This window comes from Populus euphratica, unplaced genomic scaffold (assembly GCF_000495115.2).
Source record: "Populus euphratica unplaced genomic scaffold, PopEup_1.0 scaffold341.1, whole genome shotgun sequence".
Classification (NCBI taxonomy): domain Eukaryota; kingdom Viridiplantae; phylum Streptophyta; class Magnoliopsida; order Malpighiales; family Salicaceae; genus Populus; species Populus euphratica.
In genome coordinates, this window is record NW_011500093.1 from 69,910 (window position 1) to 89,789 (window position 19,880).

Below are 19,880 nucleotides of genomic sequence, written 5' to 3' on the forward strand. Positions count from 1 at the left end.
ATTTTCATCTGATTGTGAATTCTACATTGCTTGATGAAGGTGGGCAAGACCAATTCTCATAGAAATGGGAAATTCGATGACAACAAAGCATTGGCTCAGCTTGGCTTCCAGGTAAACCAAGATGACCTTCTCTCACAAACTGTACCATAACCATATTTGAATGTCACTAACTTGTATTTCGCTTATGCAGATTGGGGATTACTTGGATGTGGCTATTTTTTAGAGGCTCTATTATGTCAAATTGAGGTAATTAGGTTGCACATTATTTTTTTTTTCTTTTTTCAGTAGGCTTGAGGTGCATGGGATGAGCAGCAGGACCTGAGATCCTCTTATTTTGTATTATCAGAAAGGGATGGATAGACAGTGGAGTAATAATTATCGTATGCAAAGAGCTTCAACATTTTTGGTTGGACAAGATGGTATGTAGGGTAATCTGAAGAATAAATGACAGAATTTGTGCTCTGCATCACATCTACATCTTATTCTGCCATGTTCGGAGGTACTCCAAGTGTTTAGGCTTTAGAGATCTGTGAATCTACCAGGAATGAGGTTTTAGTTCATTTTCTTTTTTTCCCTGGTTTTAATTCCACTGTGTTCTGGATTTAATTTTGGCATAAACGATTGGATCTGCTTGAAGGTCAATAATTACACCTCAGAATGGCTACCCTGTCCAGAATCCTACAGGCTTACCAGCTAGAAAAATGCTTTAGAGATTGAAAATGATGTGTTGTTAATGAGCTTGCTCTACTTTACATGCCGAGAATTATTTGTATGATATTTGCTCTTGACTAAAAATTTGTCCAACGATTGGGCAGCTGATGCCTGGTGTCCGGTTACGCAGTCTTTTAAAATCCAGGTGCCTGTGAAGGCTAGCTATTTATGCATGATATTCAATGTAAGTCGTTATCATCGTGCATAATCTGGAAGTTCAAGATATTTTATGATTTTTGAAAAGTAGATTGTTTTTAAGGTCTTGTTTGCTAGTAAGTGTTTTTCTATAAAGTACTTTCCTAGCTCATTCATGTTTGATTATATTATGAAAAACTGGTTGCTGAAGTTTCCTGTTTTAAGAAAATCAAGAAAATAATAACTTTTAGATGGAGAAAAGTGTTTTTCAATTTAAAAAAGCGGAAAATATTTTTAATAAAAGATTTAAAAACTAAAATGGTACAACTATTTATTATTTTTATATATAAAAACAATAATATATTAATAAAATTTTGAAAATATAATATTATTAAAAAAAAATTACTAATATATTTATATAGGAAATAATATATTAGGACATGTTAATACACATGTATATTAATTTGATATATTATTACCTATAATACTTTAATTTAGATACTAATGCTAAAAAATACATTTGAATATAAAATATGTTACATTATACAATAATTATATATTTTAAATCATATAAATTGTGTTATAAAATCAGGATATCATGGAAAACAAATTTATTATCAATGTTCTTAAAACAATAAATTGTTTTTATAAAAATAAAAACTGTACTTTTTAAAACAAGATAGTAACTCAAAAATGTGTTATTTCTCAACTTATTTTATATGAAGTTTATAAAATGATTTTTATCTTATTTTTTATTTAAACATTAGAAAATAATTTATTTTCTCATAATTTATTTTTTATGATATTGTCAAATATCAAAATATAATTTATTTTTCAGCAATTTTAAAAATACTTTTCAAAATAAAATGAATTTTTCACGGACATCCAAAAATTTGTTTGTAAGTGTGGTTGCGGTTGTTTTTCAAATAACTTTTAATGTCAAAATATATATTAATAATATTTTTTTTATTTTTAAAAAATTATTTTTGATATCAACATATCATAATAATTTAAAAATATTAAAAATATATTAATTTAAAATTAATAAAAAAATAAAAAATAATTTTTTAAAAAAACATTTTTTTAAACCCATACAATAAGAGTCTAAGTTAAAGAAAACAATTATTGCAGCAGCAGCGTTTATTTCAAAAATCATTTTTTATCCATTAACAAAATGTGGTTTTATCGATCATTATTATTCATTCAATGGCATTCTTGAAGTTTTGGATTGTTTGGAAGGACAGTCATTAAATGGGATTTTTTATTTGTTGCTATATTTTGTGTTTATATTTAAATCTTTGGTTTTTTTTTTTTGTAGCGATTATATTTAAATGATGTTTTATTTAATTTACGTTTGAGAGAGAAGATAATTGATGAGAGAGGATGCCTTTTCTGACAATGAAAATTGATATATTGACATTCATGTGTTTAGAATGGCAGTGGTTAACTCCAACATGGTAAAAAAAAAAAAAAGAAGCGTGCATGGGCTTAGAGTTGCGACCACTCGATTTGTTTTTTTTTTTTTAATTATTATTATTATTCTAACTTTTGGTTTCTCTTGGAATTAATCATTACTTTTCGTGTAAGATTGATTAGAGAATTTTGGTACTATTATATGTATTTTATTTTATGAAAATATGATTTTCCTTCAATGGAATAAGGGCTTGGGATTTGATGATATAAGAAAATTATCGTCATGCAATCGACAAGTGTGTGCGTCTCTCTAAATAGAGAGATTATGGCCAACCCATTGCCCAACAATTTAATTATTCAACTATTATTTTTTTTAAAAAAATATTTTGAGCTTATGATTCTTTTTATTTGGTTTTGAATTTAATAAAATAAAATGTTAGAGCACATAAATATTTTATTAATTACAAGTGAGAAAAAAACTCATTATTTTTTTCTTAGACCTTTTATAAAAAATATTTTTTTTTTAATTTCATCCTTTCATTAAAAATTTATTTTTATTTTTATATTAATTTTGATTTGTATTCTTTTAATTTTTGATACCTTTGCAAAATTGAATTTACCTTTTAATTTACCATTTAATCAAATATAAAATTTATTTTTTGTTACAATTTTGATCCTCATTACTTTAATTGATATTTTTTTGAATTCTTTTGTATAATTAAAATTTCTTTTTTCAATGTTATCTTTTAATATTTAATTAATCTAGAATTGGATTTCATAGTTATTGGTTCTTATCTTTAAATATTGACTATTTTATAATAAAATTAGTATATATACATTCGTGTTTCTTGATATATTATTTTTGTCCATTACAGTATATTCATGGCCTTTTATTTTAGAACTCAATCCAAGATTAGGCTATCAATTATTGGCCCATCTCATTGAATGTTGAATATTGAATAATATAATTGGTAGTTGTATATTTGTGTTTCACAATATATTATTTTGGTATTTCTATTCACTGTGGTATGTTGGTTGTGTGTGTATCTAGAATTAGATGATAAGTGCTCTCAACTTCAATCATTAATAATTTATCAAATATTTGAATTGGCAAATACATATTTATATCAAATCCAATATATGTCTTTTATCAAAGTGAGGATTAGACTATTTTTATGCCTAAATCCAAAATCACTCTTTAATATAAATTTAAAATAAAAATTTTAGATTTAGGTAATCTCCAAAAATAAGAAACACATGTCATTTTAAAATAAATAATAATACAAACTTATCTCATGGAAGATAAATAAAATGATAATATTTTTCATATTACATAACTAACTCCTTCTCCAACCCTTTATCTAGAGCTTTTAAAACATCATGCTTATACTTAAAAGCAAAGCTAAATGATCAACCATTTCTCATTGGTGTTAAAAAAAAATATAACCAATTAGATAAAGGATAAGAAAAAATCTAGATTACTTCTAGAGTAATTACTAATATTTATTCTAAATAAGCATAAAAATAAAAGAAAAGGTAAAAAAATTATGATAGATGGGATATGATCTATCATAATTTTTTTTATTATTTATATAAAATTAAACATTAAAAATTATTTTAAGAGCACTCTAATTTTTTTTCAAAAAAACAGTACTGTTAGCGTCGGTGTTGGGTCCCAGCGTTAGAAGAAGGAAGATCCGGCATGCCGATGAAAAAACGACATCGTAGTCCCAACGCACTCTTACTACTACTATTATTATTATTTAATCTTTCTCAACAAGAGGGGAGAGAAGAAGAAAATAAAATAATTACAGAGCCTCCTCCTCCGCGTCAAGAAACGAAAATTAGATTAGATACCCAGCGAACAGAAAGAAATCTAAAGCTCTCCCTCTGCTCTTCCTCATGTACTGATAATTTCCTTTTTAATAGAAACAATAAAATTCACTTCACATTTTCCTGAATAATAATAATAGTATCAAATCACTGCATTTCCCTTTAACGACACGCTTTCTCTTTCTCTTTCCTTTTTATGTGTTTTTTCTTCTTTTTTTAGGTTTTGATAGGAGGCAATGGCGTTGAAGCGGGGATTTTCAATTTCCGGCTTGAACAAGAACCGACGTGGTGGATCTAGATTGCCGATTGTAGTCGTGATATTCTTCTGCGTTTTGTCTCCGTTGATGTTCTTTGTCGGTCGAGGACTCTATAAAACAAGCTCTTCTACTGGTTAGTTTACCAGATCTTTATTTTATTTCTTAATTTTTTATGAAATATTATTTTTAGTTTTATTGCTAATAAAAATAAAAATAAAAATTCCAATTCCAATTCCAGTTATGAATACTTTTTAGGTACTTTAGTGGCAATGAGTTAATAGCTAGTGTGCTTTATTAATTAAGCTTTGGCTTCGGTGCTTTGTATTCATTAATGTTGCTATGCAGATCAAAATTTGAATGCAGTTGGTTCTGGTAAGCAGGTAGATACTGTTCTCCTATCTTTATCGTTATTTTTAGATATGATGATCTGTTTGTTTGTGTCACATTGTGTAAATCTAAAAAAAAGCTGGTGGTTGGTTTGGTGTAGCATTTGAATTGGAGAGAACGGCTGGCCTTGCAACATGTGAAATCGATTTTCTCAGAAGAGGTAAGTACAGATTGCTCATATTTTAATTGGAAATTTCGTGTATTTTAATTCACCACATATATGTGATGGTTGATAGGTTTTTGTTTTACTTTTCAATCACATGATGTGCTAATTAGAGCAATCTCTTTTTAGGTCATTGATGTTATCAGATCCAGCACAGCTGATTTGGGACCTTTGAGTCTTGATTCTTTTAGAAAAAACAATTTGTCTGCCTCGTGGAAAGTTATTGGCGTAGATACTTCAGTCAAGGATAATGCTGCTTCTGAGGTGAGGATGACTCATGACTGTCATGCTTTGGTTGAATCTCTTGATAAACACTATGTTGTGTGCACCATTTTTTGCAAGTCTTATGTCAACTTGTGATTGCTGATTATTTGTAAGTTTGGATTTTCATTACTTTTTCAAAGCCAAACCAAACAGCTACAGTGGTCAAGCAGGAAGCACCTAAGGGAAAAGATGACAACATTTCTGGTAGATACGATTCTCTAACCAGATATTTTCATATGGTTCTTGCTTAAGTGCTAATCTGGTCTTCTTCTGTCTGTCCCCTGCAGATGATGATTCTCAATCTGGTGACACACCTGCAAAACTAGCTCGTAGGGTAATTATCTTTCTTGGATGCATTATCCGGTTACTATGGTTCCTTTCCTCACTTGCCTTAAGATCCATAGCCCTGAACTAGGAAAATATTGGAGTTATCAAATTATTGTTTAGTTTCTGAGCTGTAAATTTTGTTTCCCTTGAGAGTTTATGCAGCAATTGAGGGAGAAACGACGTGAAAAGCGTGCTGCGGAGTTATTGCGCCAAGATGATGAAGCGATTGCAAGGCTTGAAAGTGCCATCATTGAACGCTCAAAATTAGTTGATGGTGCCGTTTTGGGCAAATACAGTATATGGAGGAAAGAAATGGATAGTGAGAACTCTGATTCAACAGTACGCTTAATGCGCGATCAGATGATAATGGCAAGGGTGTATTTGAGTATTGCAAAGATGAAAAGCAAGCTTAACTTGCTACAGGAACTTCAGACTCGGATCAAAGAGAGTCAGCGTGTCCTAGGAGATTCTTCGGCTGATTCTGATCTACATCCGAGGTAGAACAGTATTGGTTGTCACTGTCCTTTATTGTGCTTTATAATCTACAGCTCTTTCTTCTTTTATGTTGATGGTTATGACAGTCTCTTAAAAAGGATATTGTGTTTATGCTTGATTTATGTTTAGTGCGCCTGAGAAGATAAAAGCTATGGGCCAAGTCCTGTCAAAAGCAAGAGAGCAATTGTATGACTGCAAGTTAGTCACCGGAAAGCTGAGAGCAATGCTTCAAACTGCAGATGAACAAGTTAGGAGCTTAAAAAAACAGAGCACATTCCTTAGTCAGTTGGCTGCCAAAACAGTTCCAAATGGAATCCATTGCTTGTCTATGCGCTTAACGATTGATTACTATCTCCTTCCTCTTGAGAAGAGAAAGTTTCCTAGAAGTGAGAATTTGGAAAATCCAAATCTTTACCATTACGCGCTCTTCTCTGACAATGTCTTGGCTGCATCAGTTGTTGTCAACTCAACCATCATGAATGCCAAGGTGATGCAGACAATTTTTATTTTGTGAGATTGACACTGTTCATTTCCCAAAATTGAAAAACAATCAAATCATTCTCGGCTATTTTTCCTCTTATGAATTTATTCCTCTACTAACTTTTTTTCCCGAAGAAATTCTTAGTTCAAACTCTATTCATTTCTGAGATTTGGATGCAAGCTGCTTATTCCGCTAATATGCTTCTTGGTTGCACCTACAGGATTCTTCCAAACATGGCTTTCATCTTGTTACTGATAAACTTAACTTTGGAGCGATGAATATGTGGTTTCTACTGAATCCTCCTGGAAAAGCTACTATCCATGTTGAAAATGTAGATGAATTCAAGTGGCTTAATTCCTCCTACTGCCCAGTTCTGCGTCAGCTTGAATCTGCTGCAATGAAAGAGTATTACTTCAAAGCAAATCATCCAACTTCTCTCTCATCTGGCTCTTCAAATCTGAAGTATCGGAACCCTAAGTATCTTTCAATGCTTAACCATTTGAGGTTCTATCTCCCAGAAGTCTATCCCAAGTTGGATAAGATCCTGTTTCTTGATGATGACATTGTTGTGCAGAAGGATTTAACTAAATTGTGGTCAGTGGATCTACATGGAAAAGTGAATGGTGCAGTGGAAACCTGTGGTGAAAGTTTTCACCGGTTTGACAAGTACCTTAACTTTTCAAATCCTCATATTGCCAGAAACTTTGATCCAAACGCTTGTGGGTGGGCATATGGGATGAATATTTTTGATCTTAAGGTGTGGAAAAAGAAGGATATTACAGGAATATACCACAAGTGGCAAAACATGGTAAGTTGTTGAAACCCTAGTTTTTTTCATGCTTTGTTGTGCTCTAACTACACATGTTTTTGTTCATAACATTCTTAAAATTAGTTGTGGAGAAATTTGTCTATTTAAAACCTGCATTTCATATTTTTGGCACTGCTTTACGTAATTATATTTTCAACCAAAAGTGGTTAAAAAAGATGTTTTTATTTTTCGTCTTCAATCATCGAAGTAGTAATCATCGAAGTAGTGGCATGTGGGTACAGTTACTGTTTGAATGGACTAAAAGGTGAACATGCTCTGTTTTAGATAATTGAGAAGTAACTGCCGTGTGATATAGTATTCTGATTTCCGTTTTTGATTTTTTTGAATTTCAGAATGAAGATAGGGAGCTATGGAAACTTGGGACGTTGCCTCCAGGGCTGATTACATTTTATAATTTGACAAATCCTCTTGAGAAGACATGGCATGTGCTTGGATTGGGTTATAATCCAAGCATTGATAGGTCAGAAATTGAAAGTGCAGCTGTTGTCCACTATAACGGTAACATGAAGCCTTGGCTGGAGTTAGCAATGACTAAATACCGACCATATTGGACCAAGTACATCAAGTATGATCATCCATACCTTCGAAGCTGCAACCTAAGCGAGTGAGCTTATAAAATGCCATGAAGGTACAGCCAGGTTCTCTCACCCCCCTCCATCTCTGTAGTTGAAGGAACAGTTAATTGAAATAGCTCAAGAGGAATGTGGTTGAATTTTCTGTGCTGCATTTCCTTCTTCTATCCCTGATTGATTATTCTTTTCTAGTAATTCATTAAATTTGTAAAGCTCTATGTGCTTTTGATCTGTAAAGAGAACCCTTCACAGGGCACTAATTCTCTGTCTCTCGTTCTGTGTTTCTTCGTGGCTTTGTTTAATTTGGACAGGAGTAGTAACCATCATACAAATGTGAATTTTCTTTATTCTGTTAACAATGGCTAATTTTTGTGTTGGGTTTTCCTTTCAATAACTCTTGAATTTACTGTTAATTTGTGCCCAAATGGCTCGAGAAAGAAGCAAATTGGTCGAGTATAACCTGATTGCTTTGAAGTGATACAGTTTCTTCTTCACATGCTTTCTTGCAGCGACATAGATCGACTTAGACTGATTTCTCATTTCTTACTGGCACAAGGGCATGATTGAAACTCAGGGTTAGTGGATTCCTATTGGTTTGATTTTTAAAGTTCAATGTCAAGTATGAAAAAGGTTCTCGTAGCTCGAGTGGATATTTTCCTGATCATGGATGGTGTTGAGATGAAAGATAAAGATGCGAGGAGTATTAAGAACAAAATTACATTGTTATTGGCTGGCTGGCTGGCGGGCGTGCGTATGTATTGAGAAAACCAGGTTTTACTCGGTGATGAAGGGGTATTTTAGGCCAGTTCTTGAATATTTAACTTCTGTTTAATTTTCATTTCACTTTCGTTCTTCTCCTCAAACGTGAGGATGTGAAATATCTCCGTGTCTTTTGAAGGAAACGTGAAATGATGGAGAAGAACGAAGGTGAAATGAAAATGGTATATGGTAGAATGCAGTGGGACAATACCAAGCTCTTCTCTTTCTCAAATAGGGATGGCAGTGGGCTGGGTCTGCTGTTGTCCTCCCCTCTGCTCTTGGTTAGATATGGGATGGCAACTTTTATTTTATATAAAAATAAAAATAACAAGAGTAATATTAAATTAGTTAGGGTTGGATATGGGTTGAAAAGCAAGTACAGCCTCCAGGCTGAGGCCGATGTATCGTTCTCACCTTGTATAATAGCCAGGTCACGAGGAATAAGAAACTGGTGGAGATATTTTTTTTTTAAATTCTTTTAGGGAAAATTATACTTTAATTAATATTTTTTGATTTTATAATTTTAAATATTTTATATCCTCACTCTAATGGGTCAAATAAAAGTTAATAAAAAAATTAGATTAATAACAAAATTGTTATTATATTATATTTAATGATTAAAGAGCTTTTATATTAAATATAAAAAAAAAAACTCTAGCCACAGTCTCTAACTCATTTTCAGCTAAAATAAATTAGTTGATCTCACCTGAAATAATGATATTTATAATAATTTCATATATTTTAAATCAAGTTTGATTTTTTTTAAACTTGCTGGATTAAGTTAAACTTGATTGAGCTCGTATTAAATTTGGTTTAACTCCTCCTAGACTCACTTTAATAGAACAACTCGGTGTTTTTCTTCTTTTTATTTTTTTTCTCTTTAATTTATTATTATTATTATTATTCATGTCCTATTTTATATGTCAAGAAGAAAGTCATGATATATAAACTACACCTCATTTATGCTTTACCTACACTATTTAGCTACAACTATTTAGCTACAACGTAAAGCATATATAAAGAGTTATGCTTCTCTTAATCATCTATAATTCATAATAAACTAGTTTTTGATATTTATTTTTTGAGGGTAAGCTATATAAACAAGGTAAAATGAAGAAGAAGAGGTGGAATATTCTCATTCACAACTATGTATTTGTAGTTACTTTCTTTACATTTTTCTTATATATAACAAAACACTCTTTAAATACTACATTGATTTAGCCATCAAAGTGTTATTTTGTAGATAAAACCCATATCTCTGGCCCAATATTACCCGCAAAGAGAGCTCAGATCTAAATGACGTCTTTTTGAGTATTGGTTTCCATACTATATTACATATCAAAATATATAGTAGCTGAAATAATTAATGAATAATTGGGTTTTGTTATTTACAGAAAGGAAGAGAGGAAAGCAAAAAGACCAATGAAGGGAAAAGGGAAAACAGAAAGGAAGAGAGGAAAGCACAAAGACCAATGAAGGGAAAAAGGAAAGAGAGGGAGAGGTAAGAAATAACAGGGTTTGGTTAACAATCTAAAAATTAGGCTTGGTTATTTACAAGAAAAGAAACAATTTTAAATATAAGTCGAGGTTAAAATTTCTAGGGATTTTTAAGAGATAAACTTGAATCTTTGATCCAATTTCATATATAATATATAAGAAGGTAATTTGGGTGTTTCATTCAATCTGAATAATTGGGTTAATCAAGAATATAAACTGTAATTCTTGAAAGAATAAGTACAAAGTGAAAGAATGACTAAACTACAAGAAATAAAGTATAATTATCCTTAATTTTATAATATTAACATTACAAGTGGCAAAGCATAATAGGCAAGTAAATTTTTGGCCAAGGAGAAAAAATTAGCATGTTTTTTCAAACAATAAACTAGTCCTGTACTTGTGCTAGACTGCAAGTAAGATTTGAAATCAATTTCTAAAATAAAGGAAGGAAGCGCCTAAGTTATGGATGCATTTCCAGGTTTCATGGCGTTTTTGTTTTAATTGAGAAACAAAAAGATATTGTTTATACTTAATAAAATAAATTATAAAAATAAATGAACTGATAAATGAGAAAATAGTTGTTAACCCCAATTAAATGCTAATCTTTCTAGTAAAAGAAAAAAAAAAATAGATGCACATACAAATATTTTTTTTATTGACTTTTCTTTTTCTTTTATATATTTTCATTTATTTTATTTTGGAGATAATTATTCTTGAAACACTTTTTTTTTATAGATGCATCATATAGATACAACTTGTTTATATAAAAATAAAAAAGGAAAAAAATATAGAAAAATTATAATAATCTCTTCCAAGCATTATGAAATTTAAGAAACAGTTGCAAACATTAATTTCTATTTAGAAAAATTAAACTAAATAATTTTTTAAAAAAAGAGAGTATTAATTATTATTTTAAAATAAAAAATAAAAAATAATGATAAGACGTCGCTGCCCCATGCATATGGCCAACCATAAAAGGCCCGTGCTTTATTTTTTACTTCTTCTAAATGGGTGACAGGCGTTAAGCTATGGTATATGACGTGTTTCCTCCCAAATAATTAAACATGCTATTGTAGCATAGAAGGATGAGATTGCAAAGAATTAAAGTTTAACGATCAAAAATTGAAAAAACTTATGAACTATTCACACGAATAACGCAGTCAAACAAAGCACCTAAAAGTCTTGATGCAAGAACAACACTATTGTTTTTTCACATGGCATATCGGAGCAATTTTATTTTATTTTTTTATTATTTCAAGTTGGGCTTTAACTTGGTATGTAAAGTGTAATATATATATATATATAGTTGCAAAGGTTTTAGGTAATTTAATTTTTTCTTTTACCAAATTAAATCATGGTAACTTCATATATGCCATGGAAGAGAAATCATGGTCTTCTTCATGAATCGTTTCAAAAGCTGAGTACGTGCGGTGTTGTACCGAGAGGCATCAAGAATCACAGATCAACTTGTGACCGAAGCCCAAAAATAATTAATGTCTTAATTATAGTGAAAACAAGTAGTTAAAAAATAAATTAATGTCAAAGGCATCAGATACCTGAAGGTTTAACTGTCATAATATTCTGATTCTATATCTTGCACAAACAGCCTTTTTAATTCAATTCCATTAAACCTAAGTAATTCCTTTTCTCCTGCATCTTCCAATTATCCAATATCGAAGTTGGCATCTTTTCTCTGCTCCCCGGCCATTATTATCTCTCCCATTAGCAAATTAAGAAGCTACCCAATGCACGGAAATGTGGGGTGAAGAGGGTTTGATGTTTTTGGATAAAATTTATGTGAATATATAACAAGTAAGTTTGTCTTGAGAATCTTCTTGTCTGAACGTGTATCGTAGAAAGTCCATGTACATAGGGTCACGTTGATACAGCATGGCCTTGTTTTGCAGAATCATGTGCTCCATCTTCTTGTTAGCCAGTATCTGTTCGGCAAACCTCCTTCTTTGTCTGCTTTTCAGACACATGTTAGATGCATGTAGTGTTTAATATTGTAATAATAATTATTTTTTAAAGTGTTTTTTATATGAAAATATTAAATATTTTTTTATTTTTAAAAATCTATTTTTTACATCAACAAATCAAAACAATAAAAAAAAATATATAAAAAGTACTTTTAAAAGGAAAAAAATTTAAAAACACATTGTCAGCCGCTAAAACAAAAACAGCCATGAAAGATCCTCAAGTTTGATCGGAAAGCCGCTAAAAAAAAAACAGCCATGAAAGATCCTCAAGTTTGATTGGAAGATCTTATGTAGATTCATTTGATCGATTGTTGTTTTCTTTACCAATACTGGACTTCTCGAGGACAGCGTCGTTTTCTTCTCCACAAGTTGTAGGCCCTGAAGCACATGTGTGCAATTGCTAGATGTTTTATTAATTTGAACAATGTTAATTTTTCTGAACTATAGACTATATTTGTTTTGATTGACATTTCTTAACTTAATTATTATATGATTTCAACGTCCCACACTTGTATCTGATCCAAGTAAAATTGAATAGTGTTTTTATCTCTTATTTTTACACTTTCCAAACTACCTAAAAACTCAATTCAATCTGATTAGGCGAGGTTGAAAATACCTAACTCATATCAGTATCCTCTGCTAATAACTTGCGTTTCAGCAGGCCTTGGTGGGAGTCATCGCCAGAAACGAATGTGGAAGACGCTTTTATCTATGGAAACCACTGTATAGCCAAAATAGGGGATCTGCACATGTACGCTGTCCAAGATTTGACTATTATTGGTTAGCACTTATACATTGTGGCCCTTCTCTTTGTCGGGCAACAAATCCATCTATATATATTCTGAATTAATTATGAACTTTTCAAAAGGGTTTATGATTATGATTTGATTTAACTCCTCCCCATCCTTTCCATCTGAAGGATGGGAAATTGGAAATTCATTGTTAATTTATTAGAAAGACACAACAACAACAATGTTTTGCATTGATAATAGTATACTATTATATATAGAAAATGAATAAAAAATGTTGCATTTCTCGTGATAAGTTAGTTGAAAACATTTCCTTTTCATTTGAAATAGTGAAATTAAAAAAAAAAAAACGATGGAAAATATAAGAAATCAATATACTTTTTAAACTCTCTTAATTGAGAACATGTTCCTCAATTACCTAAATGAAGGGAGAAACATAGATTTTGAATACTAGATCTTTGCATTTGTGTTTTTTATGAAAATATTTCCAGAAAACAAACAATTGATGGGAGAAAAATTTCTTTGATTTTCTTTTTTATTTCTTAAAAAATACTGTTAAGGATATTTTCTTCTTTTTTAAAACAGAGGATATTTTACAAATTTTGAGCAACGAGGAAGGGAATTTTTGTTTTCTAATAATAGGACAAGTAGAGGATGTTGGGGGTGAACATGTTGCAACCAATTGACTTTTCAAACGTGACAAGTTAATGTCACTCCAGTAATTAATACCATTCATAATATACTCGATTTTAATTTGCTACTTGAGCTCTCACTTTTATATATATTAAAAAATAATATAAATCATATCTTAATATTTTATTTAATAGCTTACTTTAATATAACCAACTTCTTTAAACAATATCCCTTCATCATCATTTAAGTATATTACTGTAGTTAGAGATTATAAAAGACAAGATTTTATTAGTACAATTATTATTAGTATAATTATTAGTATAATTAGGAGGTTGTATAATAGACTAGGTTTATGAATATATTAGGAGGTTGTATAATAGACAACAACTTACCTCTTATATTTACACGTGTAAGGTTGAATACAATAACAAGCATATAATACACAACACATGATTATGATTCTATACAAGGTAAGTATATGTATATACAAGGTAGTATTTTATTCCTATTAGGTTTTTTATAATATGTCTTTTTAAGATGAAGGTAAGAAGTCCACATGAAGTTTAAATCAAAAATAGATAAGAGAAGCATAAGGAAAAAGCTTACTAAAGATATATGCTAATTGATCATACAATGAAAAGAACCAAACTTGAATATCCTTTTTAGCAATCCTATCATGCAAAAAATGATAGTCAACTCCAACATGCTTAGTATGAGTAATAAAAATAAGATTAATAGATAAATAAGTTACAACTAAATTATCACATCAAAGTACTATCAATAAAGAGTTGTTTCCAATAAAAGCAGGAGAAACCTAAAGATATGAAAGCAAAGAGCATAGCAATAAAATCTCAATAGTATTATCAACAAAAACCTTATATTCTACTTTAGTTGATAATTGAGGCACTCTTTATTATATCCATGATTTCCATAAAATAGAGGTATTGTTGAAATACACTATGTAGCCACTAGTGAAATTTTTATTATCAATACTATCAACCCAATCATATATCAATGGAAACATATACACTCCCTAACTCAAAAAATAAGGTGTAAGGCAAGAATAAAATTCATCAATAAGCATACACACTCCCTAACTCAAAAAATAAGGTTTCATTTGTATTATCTAGTACAAATAATTGTTTTTTATCAGTTTTAAAGAGATAATCTAATGAGTATTTAAGAGAGAGATCACAGAACCGAGGTAGGGCAAGAATAAAATTCATCAATAAGCATACACACTCCCTAACTCAAAAAATAAGGTGTAGGGCAAGAATAAAATTCATCAATAAGCATACACACTCCCTAACTCAAAAAATAAGGTTTCATTTGTATTATCTAGTACAAATAATTGTTTTTTATCAGTTTTAAAGAGATAATCTAATGAGTATTTAAGAGAGAGATCACAGAACCGAGGGGCTTGGCCTAGCGGTGGAAAGGGCTTGTCTCTTTCCACAGCACATGGGTTCGAGCCCTAGCGTGCATGCCTGTCACCCTCGCGGTGCCTTACATGCCTACTAGGTTTGCAGGGTATTCAGTGGACCGTGGGGATTAATCGTGGTGCGCGTAAACTGGCCCTGACACCCCACATAAATAAAAAAAAAAAGAGAGAGAGACCATAGAAACACCACTAAAATATATGTTGATTTTAATTGAAGCAATAAAATTTTGAGTAGCTGATGTTGTTAAGGGAAGACGTGGCATACCAGGAGTTGCAGATATCACTAACGATGCAGGGGTACATCATAACTATAACTAAGAGATTGGATAATAGATGGTGCAATGAAGCCAGGAGGAGGAACTAGCATAGCAGCCACAGTAAATGCATCAAATATGATAGAAAACTGTGTAAATTGTGTTGGATTTGGATCCATAAGAGTTATTGTTACAGTAGGGCTCTAATAGCAAGTTAGAGATTATAGAAACTAAGATTTCTGAATATATTAGGAGGTTGCACAATAGATAACAACCCTTTTTTATATTTGAATGTGTAAGGTTGAATACAATAACAAACATATAATGCACTCCACAGAATTATGATCCTATGCAAGTAAATGTATCTACAAGGTAATCCTATAATTCCTATTCGGCTTTTCATTCTAAGTATCATCCACCATTCTTTTTCCCAATAATTTTAAAAATTCACATGATCTAGTTTCTACATGTAAATCAACAAAGGAACCATGATAGGATTTACATCAATATTAATTAAACCATATATACACTTCAAATATGACAGATTCTCGTTGTTTGAATTATTGGATTCCACGCATCATATGACTTAAACCAGAAACAAGTAGCCAAGTCTGTTTCAAATAGGAAGAGGACAACTTTATGATTAATTTCAAATTCAAACCTTCAAAAAGAGTGAGGTGAGATTTTAAAACATGGAGAGCTGCCCATCACGACAAAAAAGAAAAAGAAAAAACAGCAACACATCTAGTATGGACACCAGCATAACACTTGCTTATACTAATGACAAGCAAGATAGGCTCCCACTTGCTTATACTAAGGTGGCGTGATCAAGTGGATACTAATTAAGAGCCCTAGAGGACAAAACTGAGTGAGGATAAAACTAAAGTCACTTTCAAACAAGCTATATATATTATATATATTGGAGAGCAATCCAACCAACTTTCTATATAAACACACTAACACACACATGTTAGGTGTACAGCTCTAGTGCTACTACAATATTGTGCACTAGAAAACATTGATTGCGAGCTTATTGAGTGTAGTGCCAGTACTAGTTTTGTTTTGATTCATTTTTTAAAGTTCAATTCACAGTTGGCATCCTTAAGGTTGAAAATCAATAGCGAATTATAGCCCAGAACTGGCCTTTGAAACTCTCAATTATTCCAGGGAGTGAAGAATAGCTGGCTAGGTTCCACCAGTTGCTTACTTCACCCAAACCCTGTTAATTTAGCTGACCTCCTTATTAAGTCTTCTATGATTAAATAATGACAAAAAACGAATAAAGCTAGAATGATATTTAGGGCAAAAGGACAACTTCGATAAGTTAAGAACAACTTTTTTCTCCCAAATTTCAAGCCCTCAATTTTGCATGTGATAATTAACTTGCTATACCCAACTTTCTTCATTTAAATGAAACCTTGGATGAAAGTAAACTTGAATAATGAGAATTTTTGTCGGGTTTGTAAGGTTCTTTTGTTGTACGCATTAAAAAAAGAAGAAGAACAAAGACAGCATTTAACATATCTTGCCAAAAAGAGAAAAGTTTATATGTTCTATCAGTTACACTATGATTCGTCAGCTAATTTACATCACATAACGATAGTAGTAAAAAACTATTAGTTTTCGGGTATTAATTAATATGTCAATAATTGAGCTTTATAATGAGATTAGCTTTCACTCCTCTCCTTATTGAACTGAAATTTCAATTTTCAATTCAAACCAATGGCTATATCAAATCTCATTAAAGTTCCTCTTAGATTGAAAGTTAAATTGCAAAAAAATTTCAGAAATCATGAAAGCACATAGAAACTTTTTTTACATTTAATCCAAATACACACTAGATGTCGACATGTGCTATGTTAAGAGACAATTTTTTTTAAATGATATTTAAATGTCACATGTAAGTTTTTAAAGAAAAAAATCAATTACTCAAAATTAAAGATTCAAGTGAGTCAAATAAATTAGTTTTATTGTAATTAGATTATAAGAAAATAGACAATGATAATAAACAGTTCAAAAATTAAAAATGATCATGATAATCCAAGAAAAAAACTTTTTTTTCATAAGGAGAAAAATAATATAATTTAATCTTCAACCAATTAAATATAAAATAATGAAATTGAATCGTAAAGTATAAAAAACAATTAGTCTAAGTTAATCTAAGTTAGTATGATAGATATGTAACTCGGGTAATAAGGAGTGAGCTAACGCAGGTTAACCCTTAACAATTGTGATTCATATCATGAGATTAAGATAATCCGATATAAATAAAATAAAATAAAATCACAAAGATTTTTTTATTTATAAAAAAAACAATGTTGAATGATAGTTTTGCAACGGTACCTAGTAGCCTTCTGCTCATTTTGTTGTTAGGAATGTTTCTACTGCAATTTGGTTTTCTGACACTGACACGAATCAATACATCATTGTTGATTTTGTAACTTTAATCGATTTTGTATTCTATTTTAGTAATAATTATTTGCATGTTAATGACATAAGACTTGACATATCCTATTTTGAATTATTTCATGATAATCAATGTTGAAAATCTCAATATTAAGACCATTGTTTTTTTTAAAAGGGCAAAAAAAAAAACTAGACTGTAGAAGTGAATAATTAAAGGTATATATGGCCACAATAGTTTTACCTTCAATATCTAAAATGAGGAAATATTTCAAGTTTAAAAGAGACAATTATCAGTCGAATGACTATCAATTTGAGTCCTAAATATCATTGTTGATCAGAGGGATAGCTCAAATATATCCAAGCCATTGTTTTAAATAACGGTCGGCCTTTTGATGAAAAAATTCCACGATTTAAAACCATGACCCAAGCACTCACGATAAGAGGTTGAATGTAGTTAATGCATGCCTTGGATCCTACTAATAATGGCCGTATCAGTTTCTAGTTTTACTGTTGCATTGAAGATCTAATGTGTCTTGAATTACCTGTGTTATTGAGAGTAACCCTCTACCATTGCCTATTTCTCTACTTCGATCTTTTCAAAAATTTGAAGCAGCTGTGAGATGGAAAACTGAACTGGGATGTTAGTATGTTACTGTATAATTAAGAGTGCATTGGCAGCCAATTATTTCCCTAAATTAAAATAAATTTAGCAAATGGAACGTCAACGCATAACATTTTTTCAAAGAAACATATAACCTAATTTTTTGATTGAATGTTCTGAAAATAGGCCTTCAGAGCATTGGTTTTTATTGAATGCAAGCCCCATTACCACTAAGATTATGGTTGAAAGCATCGAATTTGAACATTGCTGTGTACTATATACCTTGTCATCAATTAATACAGTACTTTAGATCACTGCTTACCCAAAAAAAAAAATACAGTACTTTAGACTTTGTACTATCAGCGCAGATTTTCGTCTGGGAATCTAATTACTGAATATTGTTATGTTCCTTCTTCTTCTTCTTCTTCTTTTTGTTAATAGTTGAAATTTTATTAAGAAAAAGGCTACAAAGATAAGAACCTAAGTTATATCAGATGAACAAATAGAGGAAAGGAAGCATAAGAACTGTTGCATGAAACAAGAGAGAGCAACAAATGAAGGAACAAACAAAGCATAAGAAACCAACTTGTTATGTTCCTTATAGAAAGATAATCGAGGCTACCAGAATTTGGAGGTGGCCAAGCACACAAGTACACAGAATCTATGTCGCGTTAACAAAATGAAAATAGCATAACAATACGAAGAAATGCATGGAGCCCATTTCAAATCTTTATTCCTACAATTTGCTCCTTACATGCATTGATATGAATATTCTCGCCAACACTAACACACTAGCAGCAAATTACAGTGCTGGCCTCTTTTTTTGGTTCTTCTGTTGCCTTTTTCTTCTAAATACACACCATGAAGAACCAAGTCCCTCCTTCACAGCTGCACCTAGCATTGTCCACTCCTATAATCTCACTTTCCTTGGCCTAATTAACAGGAAAAAAATATATTTTTGGCACCCTCTCAATTGTTTTTTTGTTGAAGCCAGGTTGTGAAGACATCTAGGGTTTTCATGTCGGCCCTATAATATTTCTGTGTGAATTCTGACAAAGTTGGCCATGTGAAGTCCGGATATGCCCTCGGATTTTTAGAGTCGATCAAGGTATTTGGTGGCTTCACTACCTTATCCAGTTTTGGACAGAGAAAGAAAGCAAGGGATTTCCTCACTGTTACATTATTTACCACCGCTCTATGCAAGCAACTCTTGAAAATGCCATTTGATAGAGCCTGAAACAACACAAAGTTTATTAGTTTGTCATATTAATCGTACAGTAATTCTTTGATTAGACACGTACTGTTTTGGGATAGCCTCGAAAGAGTAAGATTGACTCTCTTTATGTGACGTAGGAGGAAACAAGTAGAAAGGGTTTTGACTAACCTAGTTGTTTTTTGATGATCTTACCGTGAATGTGTCACCGATGTTGACGACGAATGCTTCCGGATCAGGACTGACGGAGTGCCATTTTTCATCGACGAACACTTGAAGGCCACCGACATGATCTTGATGGAGGATTGTTAAGGATGTGGGATCACAATGAGGCCCAGTGCCAAGAGTTAAATCCGGCTTTTGGCAAGGAGGGTAGTAATTCAGTCTCATTATTGAATCGTTTCCTTCGAAGAAATCTCTAAAATATTCTCTTCCAACTCCTAGACTTACTCCTAATAGCTCCATAATTCCAAGGGAAAGA

At 31.3% G+C, this 19,880-nt stretch overlaps 2 protein-coding genes and 1 long non-coding RNA gene across 4 annotated transcripts in view; 2 read left to right on the forward strand and 1 right to left on the reverse strand.

Moving 5' to 3' along the window:
* Positions 1-9: 9 nt before the first annotated feature.
* LOC105109168 (uncharacterized) lies at positions 10-772 on the forward strand. The gene is made up of 3 exons (XR_839182.1): positions 10-111; positions 191-246; positions 347-772. It is a non-coding gene; the product is annotated as an uncharacterized LOC105109168 (long non-coding RNA).
* Positions 773-4,042: 3,270 nt separating this feature from the next.
* On the forward strand, positions 4,043-8,258 carry LOC105109169 (polygalacturonate 4-alpha-galacturonosyltransferase-like). Of its 2 annotated transcripts, none has more exons than XM_011003778.1 (11): positions 4,043-4,163; positions 4,313-4,482; positions 4,695-4,729; positions 4,837-4,896; positions 5,029-5,163; positions 5,304-5,367; positions 5,451-5,497; positions 5,644-5,987; positions 6,115-6,472; positions 6,687-7,274; positions 7,628-8,258. In XM_011003778.1, exons 2-11 carry the CDS (start codon positions 4,329-4,331, stop codon positions 7,901-7,903), a joined length of 2,061 nt encoding a protein of 686 aa, XP_011002080.1. In that variant the 5' UTR covers positions 4,043-4,163; positions 4,313-4,328; the 3' UTR covers positions 7,904-8,258. The 2 variants fall into 2 exon arrangements, with proteins under 2 accessions (XP_011002080.1, XP_011002081.1); XM_011003779.1 differs by having other exon boundaries at positions 5,653-5,987.
* Positions 8,259-18,805: 10,547 nt separating this feature from the next.
* LOC105109170 (gibberellin 20 oxidase 1-like) overlaps positions 18,806-19,880 on the reverse strand; it is a 1,993-nt gene continuing 918 nt past the window's right edge. The window contains exons 3-4 of the mRNA XM_011003780.1: positions 19,595-19,880; positions 18,806-19,419 (exon numbers count right to left, since the gene is read on the reverse strand). Of these exons, the coding sequence (XP_011002082.1) occupies positions 19,156-19,419; positions 19,595-19,880 (550 nt within the window). The 3' untranslated portion in view covers positions 18,806-19,155. The remainder of the gene's footprint in view (positions 19,420-19,594) is intronic.

Coding starts and splice junctions, on each gene's coding strand:
- LOC105109169 (XM_011003778.1), top strand. CDS start 4,329: ATGGCGTTGAAGCGGGGATTTTCAATTTCCGGCTTGAACAAGAACCGA. Junction 5,164..5,303: donor AGGATAATGCTGCTTCTGAG/GTGAGGATGACT, acceptor ACTTTTTCAAAG/CCAAACCAAACAGCTACAGT. Junction 5,988..6,114: donor GATTCTGATCTACATCCGAG/GTAGAACAGTAT, acceptor ATTTATGTTTAG/TGCGCCTGAGAAGATAAAAG.